At 46.6% G+C, this 19,933-nt stretch overlaps 1 protein-coding gene across 4 annotated transcripts in view; it reads left to right on the top strand.

Annotated features, from left to right (window-relative positions):
• The window catches only part of LOC124619808 (fibrosin-1-like protein), a 733,239-nt gene that overhangs the window by 698,093 nt on the left and 15,213 nt on the right, over positions 1-19,933 (top strand). For all 4 annotated transcript variants that reach the window (XM_047146413.1, XM_047146430.1, XM_047146422.1 and 1 more), the window contains exons 6-9: positions 3,811-3,853; positions 15,646-17,153; positions 18,172-18,250; positions 18,373-18,538. In XM_047146413.1, the coding sequence (XP_047002369.1) occupies positions 3,811-3,853; positions 15,646-17,153; positions 18,172-18,250; positions 18,373-18,538 (1,796 nt within the window). The remainder of the gene's footprint in view (positions 1-3,810; positions 3,854-15,645; positions 17,154-18,171; positions 18,251-18,372; positions 18,539-19,933) is intronic.

Below are 19,933 nucleotides of genomic sequence, written 5' to 3'. Positions count from 1 at the left end.
GTACCCTCCACGCTGCCCTCCAATACTAAATTAGTGATCCCTTGATGCCTCAGAACATGTCCTACCAACCGATCCCTTCTTTAAGTCAAATTGTGCCACGAACTCCTCTTCCCCACAATTCTATTCAATACCTCCTCATTAGTTATGTAATCTACCCATCTAATTTTCAGAATTCTTCTGTAGCACCACATTTCGAAAGCTTCTATTCTCTTCTTGTCCAAAGTATTTATCATCCATGTTTCACTTCCATACATCGCTACACTCCATACAAATACTTTCAGAAACGACTTCCTGACACTTAAATCTATACTCGATGTTAACAAATTTCTCTTCTTCAGAAACGCTTTCCTTGCCATTGCCAGTCTACATTTTATATCCTCTCTACTTCGACCATCATCAGTTATTTTGCTCCCCAAATAGCAAAACTCCTTTACTACTTTAAGTGTCTCATTTCCTAATCTAATTCCCTCAGCATCGCCCGACTTAATTCGACTACATTCCATTATCCTCGTTTTGCTTTTGTTGATGTTCATCTTATACCCTCCTTTCAAGACACTGTCCATTCCGTTCAACTGCTCTTCCAAGTCCTTTGCTGTCTCTGACAGAATTACAATGTCATTGGCGAACGTCAAAGTTTTTATTTCTTCTCCATGGATTTTAATACCTACTCCGAATTTTTCTTTTGTTTCCTTTACTGCTTGCTCAATATACAGATTGAATAGCATCGGGGATAGGCTACAACCCTGTCTCACTCCCTTCCCAACCACTGCTTCCCTTTCATACTTCTCCACTCTTATAACTGCCATGGATAATACTCACAATTCAGCGAGAAAGACCGCAAGTTCCTATAGGTACGCCTTACTCTGCGGAAGCCATCATAAATGATTAGATCACATAAAGCTACTAAATTGGGAGGGTTTTGAGTGCTGCGTTACATCCGCTGCTGCAAGTAGTCCCATTCTCCGCGGGATTAATATCGGGTGATATAGCAGGGCCACTTGAGATTTATCAGACCGGGAACGTCTGCATGCAGCGTTCTCAAAACGGCTGTTGGCCGTCTTGAAAGAAACACTGCAGTGCCCGCAGCACGCTCTTCACGAAGATGTAGTAGAAGCTTATGCCATCCACCTTGGACTGTGGTTAGGAAACTCCAACTTTTTGTGACAATAAAAGATACTTTAAAACAATTACCTGTGTTCGTCATTTTTCCTGTCACGACGCCTTTCGAGGGCATACACGCAGTTCTTCAGGTGAATCCTTAGGTGTGTGTAATGTAAACCAGTGATTCACCTGAAGATTGGTGTGTAAGCGCTCGAAAGGAACCGTGGGGATTGAAAATTAAAAGTGACTGACCCAAAAGATTGTTTTAGTTAATCTGTTGATGTAGTAGAAGGCAACAATAAACGTCCCGGTTCATGTTGACGGCAACTCGAAACATTGGACCCAAATCATTGTACGAAGATGATGATGAGGTCGCATACTCCGAGGAGCGTAGGGGACGATTTGGGAGACCCGCATCGCCGTACTAGGCAAGGTCCTAGTGGAGGTGGTTTGACATTGCCTTCCTCCGATGAAAAACACACCCAAAACATCACAGGATCACCTCCGTCCTGAATTACATTCGACACAAACACCTCTTTTGGATGTCGGTGCACTCTACATGTTGCATTATTTGGAGGGGAAAAGAAAAGGAACACACACACACACACACACACACACACACACACACACACACAGAATCGCGACCACACCACACGACTTTAGTCACCTACTGCGTTTGGCCCATTGGAGATTGCGCAGCCTTCTACCACTGCGACCAGTGGGCTTGCGCTAGGTATCAGAGTTCAAATGGCCATTGCAGTGCAGTTGCCTTCGCAATGTTCGCTTGTTGAGACGGATCTTCAGTCACTCACAGCAGCAGTCCCTGCCGCAGTGAAATCACTGCCGCTATTTGAGCGTCAGTTTTTGTTGTTTGTTTATCTAGCTATCGTAATTTCGGCTGTTGAGCCATTGTCACCTTTGCACTTCAGAATACCTCTACGGCCGAAATCACGAGACAGAAATAAATAAATAATAAAAACTGGCGGCATTAAAATCTTTTTAAAAAATCCTGCCAAGTTCGAAATCGATTGTCACTGAAAAGGCGTGAAAAAAGGGTTCAAATGGCTCTGAGCACTATGGGAGTTAACATCTGAGTTCATCAGTCCCCTAGACTTCGAACTACTTAAACCTAACTAACTTAAGGACACACACACACATCCATGCCCGAGGCAGGATTCGAACCTGCGACCGTAGCAGTAGCGCGGTCCCGGACTGAAGCGCCTAGAACCGCTCGGTCACAGCGGCCGGCTGAAAAGGCGTGACATTAGTATCTTGTCTGTGTCGGTTAGGATCTTTTCGCGACAATTTTATGGTTTCACACCTCAGTCGATGAATCACTCTGTGGATTGCCGGTCTGTTGAAGAATCTTCCCCCCCCCCCCCCTCTCTCCCTCTCTCTCTCTCTCTCTCTCTCTCTCTCTCTCTCTCTCTCTCTCTCTCTCTCTCTCTTATCCCTTCGGAACGCGTAGAGATATGAAGTTGAAATTTATGCCACATACTGAAATCTATGGTCCCCTTAGACGTTTAAGCTTCTAAGTGAATAGAGTCAAAAAACACAGCCACATATGTCACATACTTTGATACTCGCAAACTCACTCTTCACAGTTCATATCGGCAGACGCACTATCTATATCCATGTCGGGCTTGGTGGTGTAGCGGTTAAGCGTGTGCCTGGAAACCGAGAGGTCGCGGGATCGAATCTCTTTCGGGCCACGAGTTTTTCAGTCTTCGTTTTAGGCTGGTCTTCACCTCTGAAGTATGCGAGGAGTCGTCAGAAGCAACACGTGGTTCAGAGTCCACTGTAAATTCTAGGTTCCCTTTCCCTGGTTGGATAACTGGACTAGGTTAGAGATACAGAAGTCGCCGAAGTGGCGTTCAGTATAAAGATTTGCACCAGGCTACTGAGCCTTATGAAATTATCATCATCTATTTACATCATCAATTTTCTAAGCAACAGTCAGAGCACGAGGCCTGCTCCACTTATCCGATTTTTCGTATGCCGTGAACAGAAAAGGGAAGTATCCCCCGCCACACACGCTGTTAAGGTGGATTGCGGAGTGTCGAGGCAGATGTAGATCTGTAGCTTACTGTCACTTCTGAATTATGGTTTACACAGACCGTCGCGCTGAATGTCAGTGAAGGCACTAACGTTCCTGGAAACTTGACACGAAGTTCTGGCGCAGCCTTCAGGAGCGCTTGTCGTAAACGCGATTAGGCGGGGCTATCTTGGAGAGGTGTTAAGAGAGTGATTGACGGCAAGATCCGGCTAGTGGCTGGCGCTGTCAGCACCTATGCCAGGGAAAACCCATCTCACTGGACACGCCTTTGTAGCTCGCTGGGGGGAACGCGTCTTCTGCCTTTCACTTCTTCTGCTTGCTTGTTTGTTCTAAATGGGTTTGTTTGGAGAGGTGCCGTGTTACACGGCGAGCAACAACTGACATCTAACGGCTTCTCTAATCGGCTGACTCTGTGTGTGTGTGTGTGTGTGTGTGTGTGTGTGTTTCTTTACCCAAGCCACGATGTGTGTTAAGGCCCCGTAAAGTCGGTGTAAATATTGATCCTATCTCAGTGTCTGGGAAGCACGCCTGGGTATTTACTTTTTTATTGTGAGCGAGAGCTTTTTACTGGCACGGCCCGCGTGTGTAAACACCGCCGCCTGCTTGGGTTCCTGGTAGCAGCGACTCAAGCCATCTCTCTTTCTCTGTTGCAGGGGTCCGATGCAGGCTCTGATCTCTTCACCACCACTCGGAAACGTAAGTAATCCTGCACCCTTCTTGCCGTAATTGGTTAATTAAGTTTTCAGTCAGAGCTCCTGTCGTCTTGAATGGTATTTGCTGTGTGTACATCAAGTTTTTGTTCGTTTGTCAAGTGAATTATCTGTTGCATAGCCGGCAGAGGAGTTACGTCGGCCATAAGCAGTTTGTTTTTGAAGATCACTACCAGTCACAGGGTTTATTCGCTCATCAAATAAACTTTTATCACTCAGTATTTTCATCACCAGGCAGTAACATTCACTATAACCGTGGCCTGAAACTAACAGTAGCTACGATTACGTGCTTTTATAGTTATAGTAATTTCATTGATTGACTGTTCCGTCGATTCTTGGTAGAATATTTTATACATTATGGATGAAACGCGCGCAGCACCGGTGCAAATACTGTAGAATATTACCCCAATGTTGGGTGTGTTTCATTCATAATGTTAAGATAATCCTTCAGTTTTCGTTGCAGTCACTTGCGCAACTGAAAATTTTGATGTGTATTGACACCAAGTTCATTTCACTAAATTTTTAACAAAAGCGTTAGAAACTGTCTGAAATTACATTATGCTTGTGTATAGGTTTCTGTTGTTTCCAGAATGAAACTTTCACATAGCAACAAAGTCTCGTTTTTCATGATACATTGGCTACTGCTTTTTAAACTTATTGACTGAGTGTGTTCGGGTTCGTACTTACGGTTCATGTGTAAAAAATAAATTCACTCTCGTCATCTTCCTTTTTGTTGTTGTAAGAACTCGTCACTATCAGCACAGACCATAGTACAACTACACTTAGTTTTCACACAGGTTCGCCTTTCACATGCAGTGTAGTACGACACTCCATAGTCATGACGAATGTAGGGTAATTTGAGGCCACTGATGTGGATGGGCCTATGTAGACAAAAAAGCGATACTCGTTTGGCAGTTTCCGGTTTCACAAGTGAAGGTGCAAAAAAACTCATTGAATTCTTAAACACACAATTGAGGACCAAAAAGGTAGGGACACGCGAAAAGGAGCATTGTGTATTGACAGCCATTTCTATAACACCATACCGTACCGCACTGTTTATAGTAGAAGGTACTTGATGCCATTATTAATAGCTCATCTTTCTGTTATAAGTATTTCTTTCGTGGATAAGGTCTGCCCATCACAGTAACTGGTACAGATCTACTCTGAACTACTCTAAAAATGTATATTGTTGCAGGTAAATTCTCGATAATGAGCATGTGATATCAGCTACTATATAAGCTATTATAAGTAAATGTAACTAGCAAACTTTGTGATTTGTTAGTGATGTATTGAGGAATACACGTGAGTGAGTGCAGACTTGTATCCCAACTGTAAATCGTAACAACTACTGTGGTCATTTTAGGTGGCGTTTTTAAATTTCCTTCGGCGAGTACCTCACCAAGTTACACACCTGGCAGTCACAAGAGGGAAACAAGTTAGTCATACCGCTGCTCGTATCGCGTTGGGACGTTAGGTGTAATTACGTGCAGCTTATCTCGTTCGATGTAGTGGCTCTTTCGTTGCTATTGTTTTCCTTCATTCCTTATCTTAACTGGCTTGCGTGTCAAGCTGACCGACGAAGAACTAACAACACATTCCGCATGATTGTGTCACAGATACTTCAGTATCTTGTAATTAGATGTCTCCCTTTGCAAAAACATGCGAGATTGACGATGGGCGTAGAGGAGGTTTTACAACGCAGAATCGGTCTGTTTGAGTGAAGATTCGATGAAATTTGGATCTTGTCTGTGACGCTGTAGGATCGTAATCGATGAGAAGGCCATAAGAAAGGGGACGACAGTAACCTGACGCTTCGCTGTTGGCGGAAAGGCAAAATATGGATGTTAGGACAGGGGTTTGAATCGTGCTCCTAAACTCCAGTCTGTTAAGCGTTACATCACCCTACGGGGCGTTATTGACATTGGCTGACGTGTCTGCATACGTAAGGGGTAAATCCGAACTCTACCGGCAAAATCGCGGACGTTGCTCAAGGATCCTTGGCCTCTAGTGGCTCCTTACAGAGTAAGGGCATTCCGGTTGATATCTTTCCAGGTTACCTTTATATCTGAATTGCACTTCAGATATCTCTGTGTCTTGCTTGGAGACAGACTTGCTCCAAGTCACTTCGATACTGCGTGTCGACAACAGTAATGCCCGCTATAGTCTTCATACTTAAATTATTCTTGCGTTCAGTACTGCTTGCTTGTGTCTCAGGTTCGATTTTCCAACTGTGTGAGTTCTACGTTAACAGCGATAAACAGCAGCATGGATAGCTTCACTGCTGAAGAGTTGCTCTATATACATCTCGTGTATGCGTTCACTGAATGCTGTAGAAGACCGGCACACCGACGCTACACTGTGAACTTCATCGCAGCAATGGGTACCGCACTACAGTACTTTTGTATCCTAGGGTTTTTACATGACAGTGTTTCGTGTTGTATGTTTTAGTGATTACGTAACATAGACTTTTTCACTGTTGTGTAAATATTTTCTCGAAACGAGGGTAATTGGGGTAACAAATCGAATAAAACATAAGTACGCTACTTTCCTTCGAGCAAGTGCCGCAGGAGTTAAAAATTTCTCAAAAGGCAACATTTCTGCCATCAACTTTAATTACTGTTTGTTTCCCAGTATTGGAATATTTCGTCTATTATGCTATTTTCCAGTGGTTGCTCGTCTACATCCGTGCCATAATTAACGTTATTATTCTCTAACGAGCCACTGGACGGATGCCTGATACCAAAATACCCCTAAATTTGTCTTAAACAACCTCTGAAATTTTGTCGGTACGTTCGGGTTCACTCTGTTTTGTTGCTGTCGTCGTCGTCGTCGTTGTTGTTTCGAATCCGAAGAATGCAGCTTTCCCAGTAGTCCATCCTTTGCAAGTCTCTTAATCTCTGGATAAATACTGCAACCTACATGAACTGTACTATATTCAAGCCTTGATCTCCCTCTAAAGTTCCTGCCCCTCCTCCCAACCCCCCCCCCCTCTCTCTCTCTCTCTCTCTCTCTCTCTCTCTCTCTCTCTCTCTCTCTCTATCTATCTCTATCTATCTATCTCTATCTCCCTCCTTCTTCCCGCCCCCCTCCCCATTACCATATTGGCGATTCCTTCATGCTTCATGGATGTGTCTTATCAACCGATCCCTTCTTTTAGTCAGCTTGTACCATAAATTCCTTTTACCCCAGTTATAGCACCTCCTCATCAGTTATTGTATCTTCTGCACACTACATTTCAAAAGCTTGTGTTAGTTTCTTGTCTCTAGCGCTTACCGTCCGTCCTCGACTTACTTTTGTTCAAGACTACACTTCAGCCGAATACCTTACGAAAAATTGGCTAGTGCTCAAAGTTATATTCGATATTAACATAGTTCTCTCTTCTTGTTCTTTGCCATCTACATTATATCCTCTCCGCTTCCTGCGCGTCGTATACGACTCACGAAACTTGTAACTTTTGTCAGCACACAGAACCCATGTAAAGACACATACGCGCCGAAAATTTGCGCATCTTCCGAAATGTTTCGGTAGCTACTGCAGAATGTTTCATTGCTTTGCGTCGTTACTTACTGAAGTTAGCCACTGTTTCTCTGATATCCACAGTGGAGGAATCCAACCAATAATTTTTGGAAACGATTACATATTATTAACTTACTAGGGCAGGTGATCACCTGCGGCAGAAATATTTGGTGGATGAACAAACTTATCAACTAGTGGAACTAAAGAGGACAAATCCTATCTGGCTATCCTCAGTGATTTTGCAGCCCATCTTCTACTTGTAGTGTATGATTTCCTAACGTAATTCGCTCACTTACTCCATCAGCATTGCCTGATTCAATTCAGTTATATTCCATTACCACTATATTACTTGTGTTTTCATTTTATAATTTCTTCTCAAGAGGCTATCCATTTCAATGAACTGTTGTTCCTTTTCTGTCTCTGAGATAACAGTGTCATCTGCAAACCTCTTCGTGTTCCTGAACTGAACTGTAACGCTGTTTATAGCAGCTGCTAGCCTTTTCCCAGCAGCTTTGCCCACATATGCATTTGACACGTATATTGAACACACCTCCTCCTCACCCTCTCTGTGTCCACCCTGTCCTCCCACCTTTATCCGTGTATCTCCTCCTCCCTACTCTTTCTGCCTCTTCATCTCCTCCTACCCCTCCCTTTGTCCACTTCCTGCACCCCCCCACCCCCCCCCCTCTCTCTCTCTCTCTCTCTCTCTCTCTCTCTCTCTGACAGTGTCTTCCTCCCCACTCTTTCATTCTGTCCATACCCTCCTCTGTCCATCTCAACCTGTCATCAGCTATGTTCATTAGCATATGTAGCGCCTGCATTTCAGCTCAACAAAGCAGGACAGTACTACTCCCAGAGCGTGCCTTTCATGCAGGCCATGCTACACATAAGGATTTAAAAAATAATTTGTTTGTTCCTGAGATACAGGCCGTCGTACTCAGCACGGCGATTAAGCAGGCCCAAACTGCTCCAAGACAACACATCTGTCATGCAGGGCAGCCTACGTGTCGGCGCCTGGAAAAACACGGTTTTGCCCGTATCTCCGCTCCTATTGGAGCTAGGAGGTGATAAACCCCACAGTGCAGATACTCGTAAAGTCTGCTGTTCCTGTGCCAAATTCGGTTGAAATCGATTCAGGGGTTCGGCAAGAGATTCCAGACATACACTCTACTTTATATACGAAACAGATCACTGGACAGTTACGTTTCTAGCAGTCACATTATGTATCTCAACGCCCTCTGCTCCAGCCTTTTGTGTACAACGTTATCCGGCTCGTAAGCTCTTAGGATGGCTCCAGAGTGGGAGCGCTAATTTATTCCGGCCCTCTGTGCTAAGTGAGGCCGAAATGCGCGTCTTCTGGCGGATGCTGGCGCGAGTAACAGGCGGCTCCCGTGTCGGAGGCGGAACTGGCCGCCGTTAAATCACTGATGACTGTTTAGAAACTCCGGCGGGTCGCCCGGGGCGCGCTGGACGCGGGCCAGCTGGCAGCGGCTCCGGAGATTTCAGACACAATTTGTTACGGCCGGGCCCGATAAAGTCGCTCGGCTATCTGTCCTCCACAGCGCTGCGCCGCGCCCGTAAAAAACCGCCGCCGCGCCGACGGAAAGCATCTGGCGCTTCAGCGGGGCAGGAAAGTCTGCGGGCTTTGTGCCACATAATGGACCAGTAGTGACGGAGAACACCGCTTCCGGTTCAGCGTTCCGTGCCAAGCACCTGTTCCCCTGGCACATCTCGCATTCGCCAAGGTGTTTGGAGACTTGGGCTTCGGAATCGAAAGAGACAGATGAGAATTCGACTTGAGGACACTGCTACGGACAGCTGTCTGCACGGATGAGAAAAAGTAAGTCATCGTATCCGCAAGCCACGTTTCGGAAAGTCTTCTATACGCATTTGTGGATATTCAAATTTCGTAAATCATTTTACCCGTTCGGTGCACCGGAGGTCTAACGGTATGATTGCAATCGGCCCAAATTTTCGTGTAAGGAAGTTGGACCTCGTAATTTACATTTCGCTAAGAACGTAGTGGTCGATAGTGATCATCTGTTAACACAGCTTAGGCCGTCTTAGTCTTGATAGTTCCATAAGTTACGGCTTTCTGTAGTTATTAATGAAACGTATTTTGTAAATTTTTTTGCAAAACATTTCCGTATCATTGCTGGCGAACTCAAATGAAGTGTTGAAAAATGGTTCAAATGGCTCTGAGCACTATGGGACTTAACGTCTGAGGTCATCAGTCCCCGAGAACTTAGAACTACTTAAACCTAATTGCCCCAAGGACACCACACACATCCATGCCCGAGGCAGGATTCGAACCTGCGACCGTAGCGGTCACGCGGTTCCAGGCGTAGCGCCTAGAACCGCGCGGCCACTCCGGCCGGCGAAGTATTGAAAGTTTTCCCATACTGCATACCGTTTAAAGTGATTCATGTATGATGAGAGGGTAGCGTGGTGACTCTGAAGATAATAGGGATCCAAAGTTTGAAAATATCTAAAAACCACATTCGTTCCGTGAACTGTTTCAATCGTAATGAGTATATTGAGATTGATTCGTGTCCTTGAAGTTAACAAAAGATGCAAATGAAGAAAACATCCATGATCGGCACTGTTACGCGATATAAGAACTTGGTAGAATTTTGGTAAACACTCGTGGCTCCTAATGGAAGGCTGCCGTCAGCTGCAGCCGTGAGTGTTTGTTTAATTTTATCATGTTTGTATACCATATGACGACGCCAGTCATGACTATATATTTTATTTGCCTCTTTTGTTAACATAAAGGACACGGATCAATTTGAAGATGAATAAAACAAGTACCTGTAATCATACACTGCTGGGGTTTCTACACATCGTTATTCGTATAGTATATGTATCAAGTGTCCTTTAAATTCACAATGATGTTAAATTATATATATATATATTTCTCAATGTAGTAAGCGTTGCATTGTGTATCTGTAAAGGTATTTAAGATAAACGTTTGATCGAGCCTCCGCACCAGAGGTCACTAACGCAAACCTGTGCGATGACAGCGATTCGGAGGTAAGCAGGATCGAATCCTGGCTGCGGATGAAATTTTCACTGCCAGTATTTGGCGGGCTGGGGGAGGACACGACGCGGCGTAAAATTTCTGATCACCGGCCATTGCGTTAGTGTCGAGGTTTAAATTCCAAACTTCTTCGAAGTGAAGGCATGTGACACTTTTGGTTGTGGGGACGGTAAGCTTCGACAGCCTCGTCGGTGCTATCGGAGAGTAGTGGGGTGTGTGCCAGCACCCTCTCCCGTCACCCTATCTGTTCTCGCGTCCTCCTCCTCTTCAACCTCATCATCATATACACAAACACTACGCTACAAGCTACACTCCAAAAATACACATACGACTCAACTTTCACACACCCACACGTTTAGGTAGACTACCGAAGCGCAAGAACACACTCTCCGCTAGGCGGCTGAACCCATTCCCATAATATATTTCATTTGGTATACAGAGCGTTGTGTGTGTCGCCGTTTCCGGGACGCTCTACATTAAAGCCAGTGATAGTAGCACTCCATCCTAAACGGGTAATAATTACGGCTTAAACCAACAATAGTTTTTATTACCGATGGCATGTAATGCAGATAGATGGAAACGGTAATACTGATACTGGCTCGTAACTTCGATTATTATTCCGCACATCCACATTTGCGGTCACCGGAAGCTCAGTCGTTTCGCATGCAATAATTTAGTGACGGACGCAGTTCAACAGCTTCCACCTCAAATTACAGTGTTTAAGCGCTCCTTAACACGTAACTGCCCCGAAGGAGGAAGTTCAAGAGTGAGTCGTCGTCACCTAAGAGGGAAACTGTAGTAGTATTGAAAAAAAAAAAAAAAGTTGAACGCTATTCGCCGGGAGCATGAGGAGCGGGGTATGTCGAAGCAGTAACTGCCATAAACGCAGAAAACTGTAATTAAAAAGGAACTTATTTCGTAGCATTTTCAGACAATTGCGATTGTTCAACTTTTATTTTGGGGGAAAAAAAAAAACAGCGCCTACTTACAAGGGAACCTCCCCATCGCACCCCCCTCAGATTTAGTTATAAGTTGGCACAGTGGATAGGCCTTGAGTAACTGAACACAGATCAATCGAGAAAACAGGAAGAAGTAGTGTTGAATAATGAAAAAAACGGCAAAATATACAAACTGAGTAGTCCATGCTTAAGATAGGCAACATTAAGGACAGTGCCGGCTTTGTAGCGCTGTGGTCCTTTGGTTAGTGTGAGCAGCTATGGAATGAAAAATCCTTGGTTCAAGTCTTCCCTCGAGTGAAAATTTTAATTTTTTATTTTCAGACAATTATCAAAGTTCAGGCATACACACACAATCAACTTCACTCTCCAAAGTTCCAGGACATGTTCAGATTTGTTTGGACATATGCAGGATTTGACGGTGTACACACGGAAAAATTTGAAAACGTTAAAAACATATGTTTTGACAGAGCACGGGGAAAACTGTGCGACTGTGAAACTGTTGCATTCATTTGTTGCAGTTTATGAGACAAACTCTTGTGATTTCATCACTTTTTTGGGAGTGATTATCACATCCACAACAAAACCTAAATCGGGCAAGGTAGAAGAATCTTTTTACCCATTGGCCAAGTTTACAAGTTAGGTGGATCGACAACATATTCCTGTCACGTGTCGTATAGAATATATCAGACGTGTTTTCCTGTGGAGGAATCGGTTGACCTATGACCTTGCGATCAAATATTTTCGGTTCCCATTGGAGAGGCACGTCCTTTCGTCTACTAATCGCACGGTTTTGCGGTGCGGTTGCAAAACATAGACACTAAACTTATTACAGTGAACAGAGACGTCAATGAACGAACGGACAGATCATAACTTTGCCAAAATAAAAAATTAAAATTTTCACTCGAGGGAAGACTTGAACCAAGGACCTCTCGTTCCACAGCTGCTCACGCTAACCACGAGACCACGGCGCTCCTGGGGTCACCCGCTCCTAGATGTTGCATATGTTTGCCATGGACTACTCAGTTTGCATATTTTACTTATTTTTTTCATAGTTCCACACAACTTCCTTTTTTCTCGATTGATCTGTGTTCAGTTTTTCAAGGCCTATCCACTGTGCCAACTTATAACTAAATCTGAGGGGGGTGCGATGGGGAGGTTCCCTTGTTAGAAACAGACAGGCAGAACAGAAGGCGAGAATTCCTGCAACAGTTATTTTTTACTAGTGTATTGTAAGTCGTGGAGAGAACAGTGCGTGTAATAACATGGATATTACACCGTTTTCTCCTCCAGGGAACTAACCACGTAAGGGCTTATACTCATAAGTTGTTTCCCAATATCACAGAGCAGCCGGCGGTGTTAGAAAACTGGTGGTATCGACTGGTTGATAATTTATGTTCCTTGAAATGATCTCGGAGTCGAACGGGCACGACAGAAAATGGCTACCCTTTCGCATTTTGTTCTGAAGGAATTTCAGAGAATTCTTGCATTCGTACTGGTCCGACGAGAACGACGTCATTAAATAGAGGCAGCGAGATGCAGTTTTAGGTCTGACGGTCAGAGCGAATGTGCAGTTACAGGTTTCGCCGGCAGAGCGACGGCGACGAGAAAGTGTGCCTCGAAGGCATCGTCGGAGAAAAGTAGATGGGTAAACTTTCGGCCGTCAACAGCGTAGTTAACGCGCTTAGCGAACCGTGAAGAAGAATCTCTCTCTCTCTCTCTCTCTCTCTCTCTCACACACACACACACACACTCACTCACTCACTCACTCACTCCTATGCTAATCACATTGACGCTTTCTCGGCGATCCGTAGCTGGACGGTCCGAAAGAGAACTTCCCTTTGCGTCGTCGATTCCGGTCTTTTAGGCCACACCTGACTTCCCGGTTTTATCCTTCCCGTGTATGCGTGAAAGTTTACACAATAACAATGACAAACACGATTCGGGGGAACTTTCCAATTATGGAGTAACTTCACGCGTACAGAGTCATTACAAAGGAATATAACAGACCTTTCCATGAAAGGCGATAGTACTGAAGATAACCGTGTTGAAGAAGCAACTTTGGAATTAAATGCCTTGCTGGTCATTGTATGGTCGGAACTCTCCACTTTTTTTTTTCATTGCATCAATTACCTGACTGCCCTCTACAGCTCCCTCTAGTATCATGCAGGTCATTACCTCATGTCTTAACAGATGGCCTTTCATCCTGTCCTTTCTCCTTATCAGTGTATTCCACATATTCCTTTCCTATCCGATTCTGCGCAGAACCACCTCATTCCTTACCTTATCAGTCCACACAATTTTCAGCATTCGTCTGTAGCACCACATCTCAAACGCTTCGATTCTCTTCTGTTCCGGTTTTCCCACAGTCCATGTTTCACTACCATACAGTGGTGTACTCCAGACGTACATTCTCAGAAATTTCTTTCGCAAATTAAGATCTATGTTTGATACTAGGAGACTTCTCTTGGTCAGGAATGCCCTTTTTGCCACTTGTAGTCTGCTTCTGATGTCCTCCTTACTCCGTGCGTCATTGGTTATTTAACTGCCTAGGTAGCAGAATTTCTTAGCTTCATCTGTTTCGTGACCATCAATCGTGATGTTAAGTTTTCAGTCAATGCCAAGCCGCATAGCTGCTTGCATAAGGGGCATAGGTCGACCAACGCGTTATTGACTTTCTCAATTTCTGACACTCTTTTTCTCGAATAAACGATCCAGATTTTTTAAATTGTAATCATTCTTTTGTCTGTGCATATAAATTACATCTATCGATTTCTGTCCCATTCGCGTAATTCCTACGCGGTGCGGCGTTTGTTTTGTCTTACTGTGTACGTCGGTCAGTTGCCTGGGGTTGCTGCATCAGGGTTAGTTCACGCGACTCGAGTTACCCTACAAAACTCGGTTTAAAAAAATCAGATATCCTATTTCTAGCTGTATTTTAAATACCAGAAAATGAGGTAAGGATGCGTATTTTTTTGCCTTCGTTTGTATCTCGTATGTGACATCCCCGTGTGTCGTGGCATACCTCATTGCGAACTTAATGAGGTTTTGCGAGGACGAAAAGGAAAGTTGTTGATAACTGGAGAAGATTGGAACGAAGCAGTTACGGTTGAGAAATAGGAGTTTTATAAGTAAAAGAAAAAGACTAAAAATGTGATAGTATTGGCATTTTAACAAACAGACATTGGATTTTCAAATGGTCGAATGTTTTTTTGGTACCTTTGAAGCTAAAGTTACGTGTTAAATCTACCTTTCTTCAGAGGCGCTTTTATTCGTGTCTATTGGTCGCATGTCTTAACTAACTGCAGCAGATTGCAATATTACGACTTCTGTCGATGAGACTTACGGATTTGACTTCCACATCCCGAAAGCTAATAGGAAATTGGCGGTCAGATTGCAGCCTTCCCTGCCCGCGAGCCTTTTTTGAGTAATTACGAGGCTCCGCGTTTAGATAGCAAATTAGCAGCGGGCGCTCAATTACCGCGGCCTTTCACCGGCGTCCGCGCGTCCCGAAAAATAGGCAAAAAGGAGTCAGCGAGGTGGCTCCGGGACTGTCTGGCCCTCCTGTCTGAAATTAGCTGCCTCCTGGTCGTGGCTAGCGTTCTCTGCCGCTCCGTCGCGACGTTCCTGGCAAGAAACGTAGGCGCCGTGAGCTACCGCTCAACGTCCCACAGTCACGTGCAGAGTTTATACGCACAGCCATCGTCGGTAGGTTTGTGTTATTGTTGTGGTCGTCAGCCCGAAGACAAGGTTGATGCGCCTCTCTCATGTAGTTGATTCTGTGCCGGCCTATTCATTGCTGCATTACTATTTCAACTTATATACACTTGGTATATACACTTGGACTTACTGTAGTTAAGCCTGAGTGTGCCCCGTACTTCCCCGCATTACCAAAGTGCTGATTACCCGTCATTAATGTTACACGTAATAGTGCGGTCAGATCTCCTTTCTGGCGCCATGTCATTTCAACCATCGAATTTAACCATCGATATAGATTTGCCGTCAGAGCTATCTATATGTCTTGCGCGTTGTAACATTCTGAAGTATGTAACATTCTGAAGTATTGCACAAGAGAATACTTCTAGAGTTATTGCGCTTTTTCATTTGTCATCTCATTCAGACTTGCCAGGTCTTTTTAGGAGATGCTGTAGGCCTATTTTGTTGCTGTAAACATTAATCCACGATAGAAGTCAAGTAACCATCTTTTGAAATTCGTTCTCCAGTAATGGGTTTAGCTGCAGAGACGACATTTCTGTTCTGTTGCAGATGAGTTACCGGGCAACCCACCACCGCCCACAGTGGCCCTCAACAATGGTACCGGCTCACCGGGGGCAGGTGGCCACCGCAGCCCGAGCCCGTCGCCGTCGCCCACCCCCACTCCTACCCCCACTCCGATCGTCGCCGCCACCGCCGCTGCCGCCTCCAACGCCGCCGTCTCTGCCGCCTCGGCTTCGGTCATGTCTGCGCTGTCCCACCCGCTCCACATACAACCGCACCACCAGCCGCCACCGGTGCCCATGCAAGTGTCGCCGCCACATCCACAGCAGCAGCAGCTGCAACAACAGCAGCAGCAGCAGCCAGCAACACCAACATCTCTTCTCCAGCAGCAGCAGCAGCAGCAGCAACACCAACAACAGGAGCAGCAACAACACCAACAACAGCAGCAACACGCCCAGCAGCATTCACAGCAAGCACTGCCGCTGCCAATGCAGCAGCAGCAACCCCACCAACAGCCCCCGCCCCCACGATTATCTAGCCCTCTTCTCCCGCCTCCTGCGCCAGTGCACCCGCATCACCACCAGCAACAACAACAGCAGCCACCACCACAACAGCAGCAGCAACAACAGCAGCTACCACAGCACCAGCCACAGCAGGCTGTGCACGCGCCTGTGGCCGCGACCTCGGCTGCGGCCGTCTCGTCTCCCTCTGCGGTGCCCTCGAGCCTGCCCGGCACGGTGGCCGCGGCTGCAGCTGCGGCTGCGGCACCGGTGTCTGCTCACGTGGCAGTCCCCGTCGCGGCTACCACGGCTGGCGCCTGTCACGGCCCCCTCGGCGCTCCCGTACCGACGGCAACGGCTGCGGCGGTGCGCAGTCCGTCTCCTGCCGGTGTCACAGTCATCCCAGGTGGACCGCACGCGCACTTGGGCCATCCCCTGTCTCTGGCGCACGCCCACCTCCACGGCCATCCGCACGGCCTGGGGCACGGTCATCCCCACGGCCACACCCACCTACACGGCCACGGGCATCACCACCACCACGGCCTGGTACCCGCTCCGGGACTGTCCTCGGTTCCCGCGACGGCGGCAGTGCCCCCGACTTCGGCTGTCGCTCCCGCGCCACTGCCGGTGCTCGCCAACGGCAGAGGTCCCGGTCCGGCTCTGTCACCTCCGCAGCTGCAGGCGGCACTTCCCGTCGTCACGACGGCGGTGGGTGCCCTGCCGGGCGTCGCGGGACCGCCGCTGCTGGGTTCGCTGGGGCCGTCTGCTGCCGCTGCCGCTGCCACTGCTGCTGCGCCAGTCGCTCCGGGTCCGGGACCGGGTCCCGGACCGGCCCCCGTGCCTGCCCACGGCCACCCTGCGGTGCCTGTGAGTGCTGCTGCCGCCCACGCTGCTGCCGCCGCAGCTGCGTATCATCCTCCGCCGGCCTCTGCGCTGGCTGGCTATCCCGGCTATCCTCTGTATGCGCCCTACGCCTCGTCGCTGCAGCACAGTCCCTACTTGGCGCCACCTTCGCCACGTGCCATAGTCTCTGCTGCAGCTGTCGCTGCGGATGCGGTATGTATACCCTCCGTTGCTGTCTAATTCTATATATGTCGAGTTAAATTTAATTAATTACAGGCATGTTTTGACTGTGGAAGTACACAGGGAAGATCTAGAGTCTTAATAAATGCATCTTCAGAACAGATCCACGAAGGGTGGTTTCTATACTATTAGTAAAAATTTAAAAAAAATAATTAGCTAATAGTTTACTATTGATTTCCTAGTAGTTAAAAAAATCTTGCCAAAGACGCCTTGCGACGATAATCAGTGCATCAGACTGGTGGTACCTTGCTTAAGAATGTCTATTGGATGCTATTGGATCTCCCTCCCTCCCCCTCCCCTCCCCTCCCCCTCTCCCCCTCCCCTCCCCCTCTCCCCCTCCCCCTCCCCCTCTCCCCCTCCCCCTCTCCCCCTCCCCCTCTCCCCCTCACCCTCTCCCCCCTCTCCATCCCTCCCTCCCTCTCCCTCCCTCCCTCCCTCTCCCTCCCTCTCCCTCCCTCTCCCTCCCTCTCCCTCTCCCTCCCTCTCCCTCTCCCTCCCTCTCCCTCTCCCTCCCTCTCCCTCTCCCTCCCTCTCCCTCTCCCTCTCCCTCTCCCTCCCTCTCCCTCTCCCTCTCCCTCTCCCTCCCTCTCCCTCTCCCTCCCTCTCCCTCTCCCTCTCCCTCTCCCTCTCCCTCTCCCTCTCCCTCTCCCTCTCCCTCTCCCTCTCCCTCTCCCTCTCCCTCTCCCTCTCCCTCTCCCTCTCCCTCTCCCTCCCTCTCCCTCTCCCTCCCTCTCCCTCTCCCTCTCCCTCTCCCTCCCTCTCCCTCTCCCTCCCTCTCCCTCTCCCTCCCTCTCCCTCTCCCTCCCTCTCCCTCCCTCTCCCTCTCCCTCCCTCTCCCTCTCCCTCTCCCTCTCTCTCTCTCTCTCTCTCTCTCTCTCTCTCTCTCTCTCTCACACACACACACACACACACACACACACACACACACACACACACACAGACTGTAAATGTGCCTGACACCATTTACTGATGGTCATGTTTATTATTCCAGAGAGCAGCAAGATCACCTTGCTCAGCTACTTCCAAGGTGCCGCATCATAGCATAGCTGCCTCAATACCTGTAACTGCTGGTGAGTTAATTGCTTTGTGTTATTTTGTTACCATTGTCCTTCTTTTGCTTCACATTCAGTCTTCCATTATTATAATTCCACATCACACAAACTTCACTTTACATTCCTGTTCCTTGTTTCAGCATCAGCTCCAATTGCCACCACAACAACAGCACCAGCAGTGGCAACAGCTACAGCAGTGGTAACGACGACTACCACAAGTCACCGTGATATTCTGACGACTCCTGTTGTAGGTCGCAGTCATTCGCCACGAGGCCACAGCCCAAACCGAGAGAGGGACAGCTACAGGTAGAGTTCATTCTGTTTGTTTGGCAATTGCATAAACTCGCAACATTTCCCCTCACCCCACCTTCTATTTATCTCTCATTCCTCTGCCTTTCCCTCTCTTCCTTTTACTGTCACCTTCTCCTCCTATAAATAATGTTAATGTATGTTGTCTACCCATTAACTAGGTGTTAATACCACTCTATTCTCTTTCCTCTTCATTTTTGTATTTTCCTTTCCTGTGTTCCTCATCATCCTGCAATATTTACAATCTGCAGCCAGTCAATTTCCTTTTTAGTGTTTTATTTTTACAGCACTCCGCCATCTTATTTTCTTATTTTTCCTCTCTGCCTGTATCTTGAATTGAAAATTTTACTATGCAGTTACAAGTGTAGCTCCTTTTCCGTGTGGGTTATATGGAATTTTGCTGATTAGCAAAAAGTTAGAAATAACTCCTTTAATGTGCCATACTTATCACCTTATTTTGCTTCCATCTAGCATCTGTACAATTAAGCCTTTACTCCTTTCTGAAGACAAGAGTATGTAGATGTTTTTGTACTTGCATTGTCAGCATTTATTTTTGGTTACTCTTTTATTTGTTAAATTATAGGCTGATTAAAATTAGGTTCCTCCAGTCATATGAGGGCTGTTCAAAAAGACTACAGCCTTTTTTTTTTTTTTTTAAATGTAAAACCGCCGGCCGAAGTGGCCGTGCGGTTAAAGGCAAGACCGCTACGGTCGCAGGTTCGAATCCTGCCTCGGGCATGGATGTTTGTGATGTCCTTAGGTTAGTTAGGTTTAACTAGTTCTAAGTTCTAGGGGACTAATGACCTCAGCAGTTGAGTCCCATAGTGCTCAGAGCCATTTGAACCAATGTAAAACCAGCAGTAGTATTGGGGCACATGGACTCTCTGAGGTTGTACGCATATGTAATGGGGATACCTGCTCTTTTTCATGACCTGGAAAAACCAGTTGCTGGCTAGCTGTTGAAAAGTGAACAAATGTAAGTGGTAGTCATTGGATTTTGTGCTGTGGGCGAAATGACATAAAAAGTCAAATAACGTTATTGCATCAAAATTTGTTTTTTGAAGCTTGGCGATTCTCAAGTTGAAACAATCTGCAAGCTCAAGAAGTGTTTGAGGATGAAACAATGGGTACCACACAGCTAAAAGAGGGGTACAAATGCTTCAAAGATAGCTGCTTATCAGTGAAGAGTGTAGCACATTCAGGTAGGCCCTCGACATCCACAAATGAGGTTGTTATCGATCATGTAAGGACCCTAGTGATGCGGTACAGCTGAATCGTGATCGAAGAACTTGAAGATGAGATTAAAATTGATATTAGATCTATTAACTCCATTTTAATGGAACATTTGGACATTGAGAGGCTCTCAACAAAATTTGTGCCGAAGGTTGCTAA

This window comes from Schistocerca americana, chromosome 1, assembly GCF_021461395.2.
Source record: "Schistocerca americana isolate TAMUIC-IGC-003095 chromosome 1, iqSchAmer2.1, whole genome shotgun sequence".
Classification (NCBI taxonomy): domain Eukaryota; kingdom Metazoa; phylum Arthropoda; class Insecta; order Orthoptera; family Acrididae; genus Schistocerca; species Schistocerca americana.
Note: the sequence above shows the minus strand (reverse complement) of the source record. Positions and strands in the feature narration are given on the sequence as shown.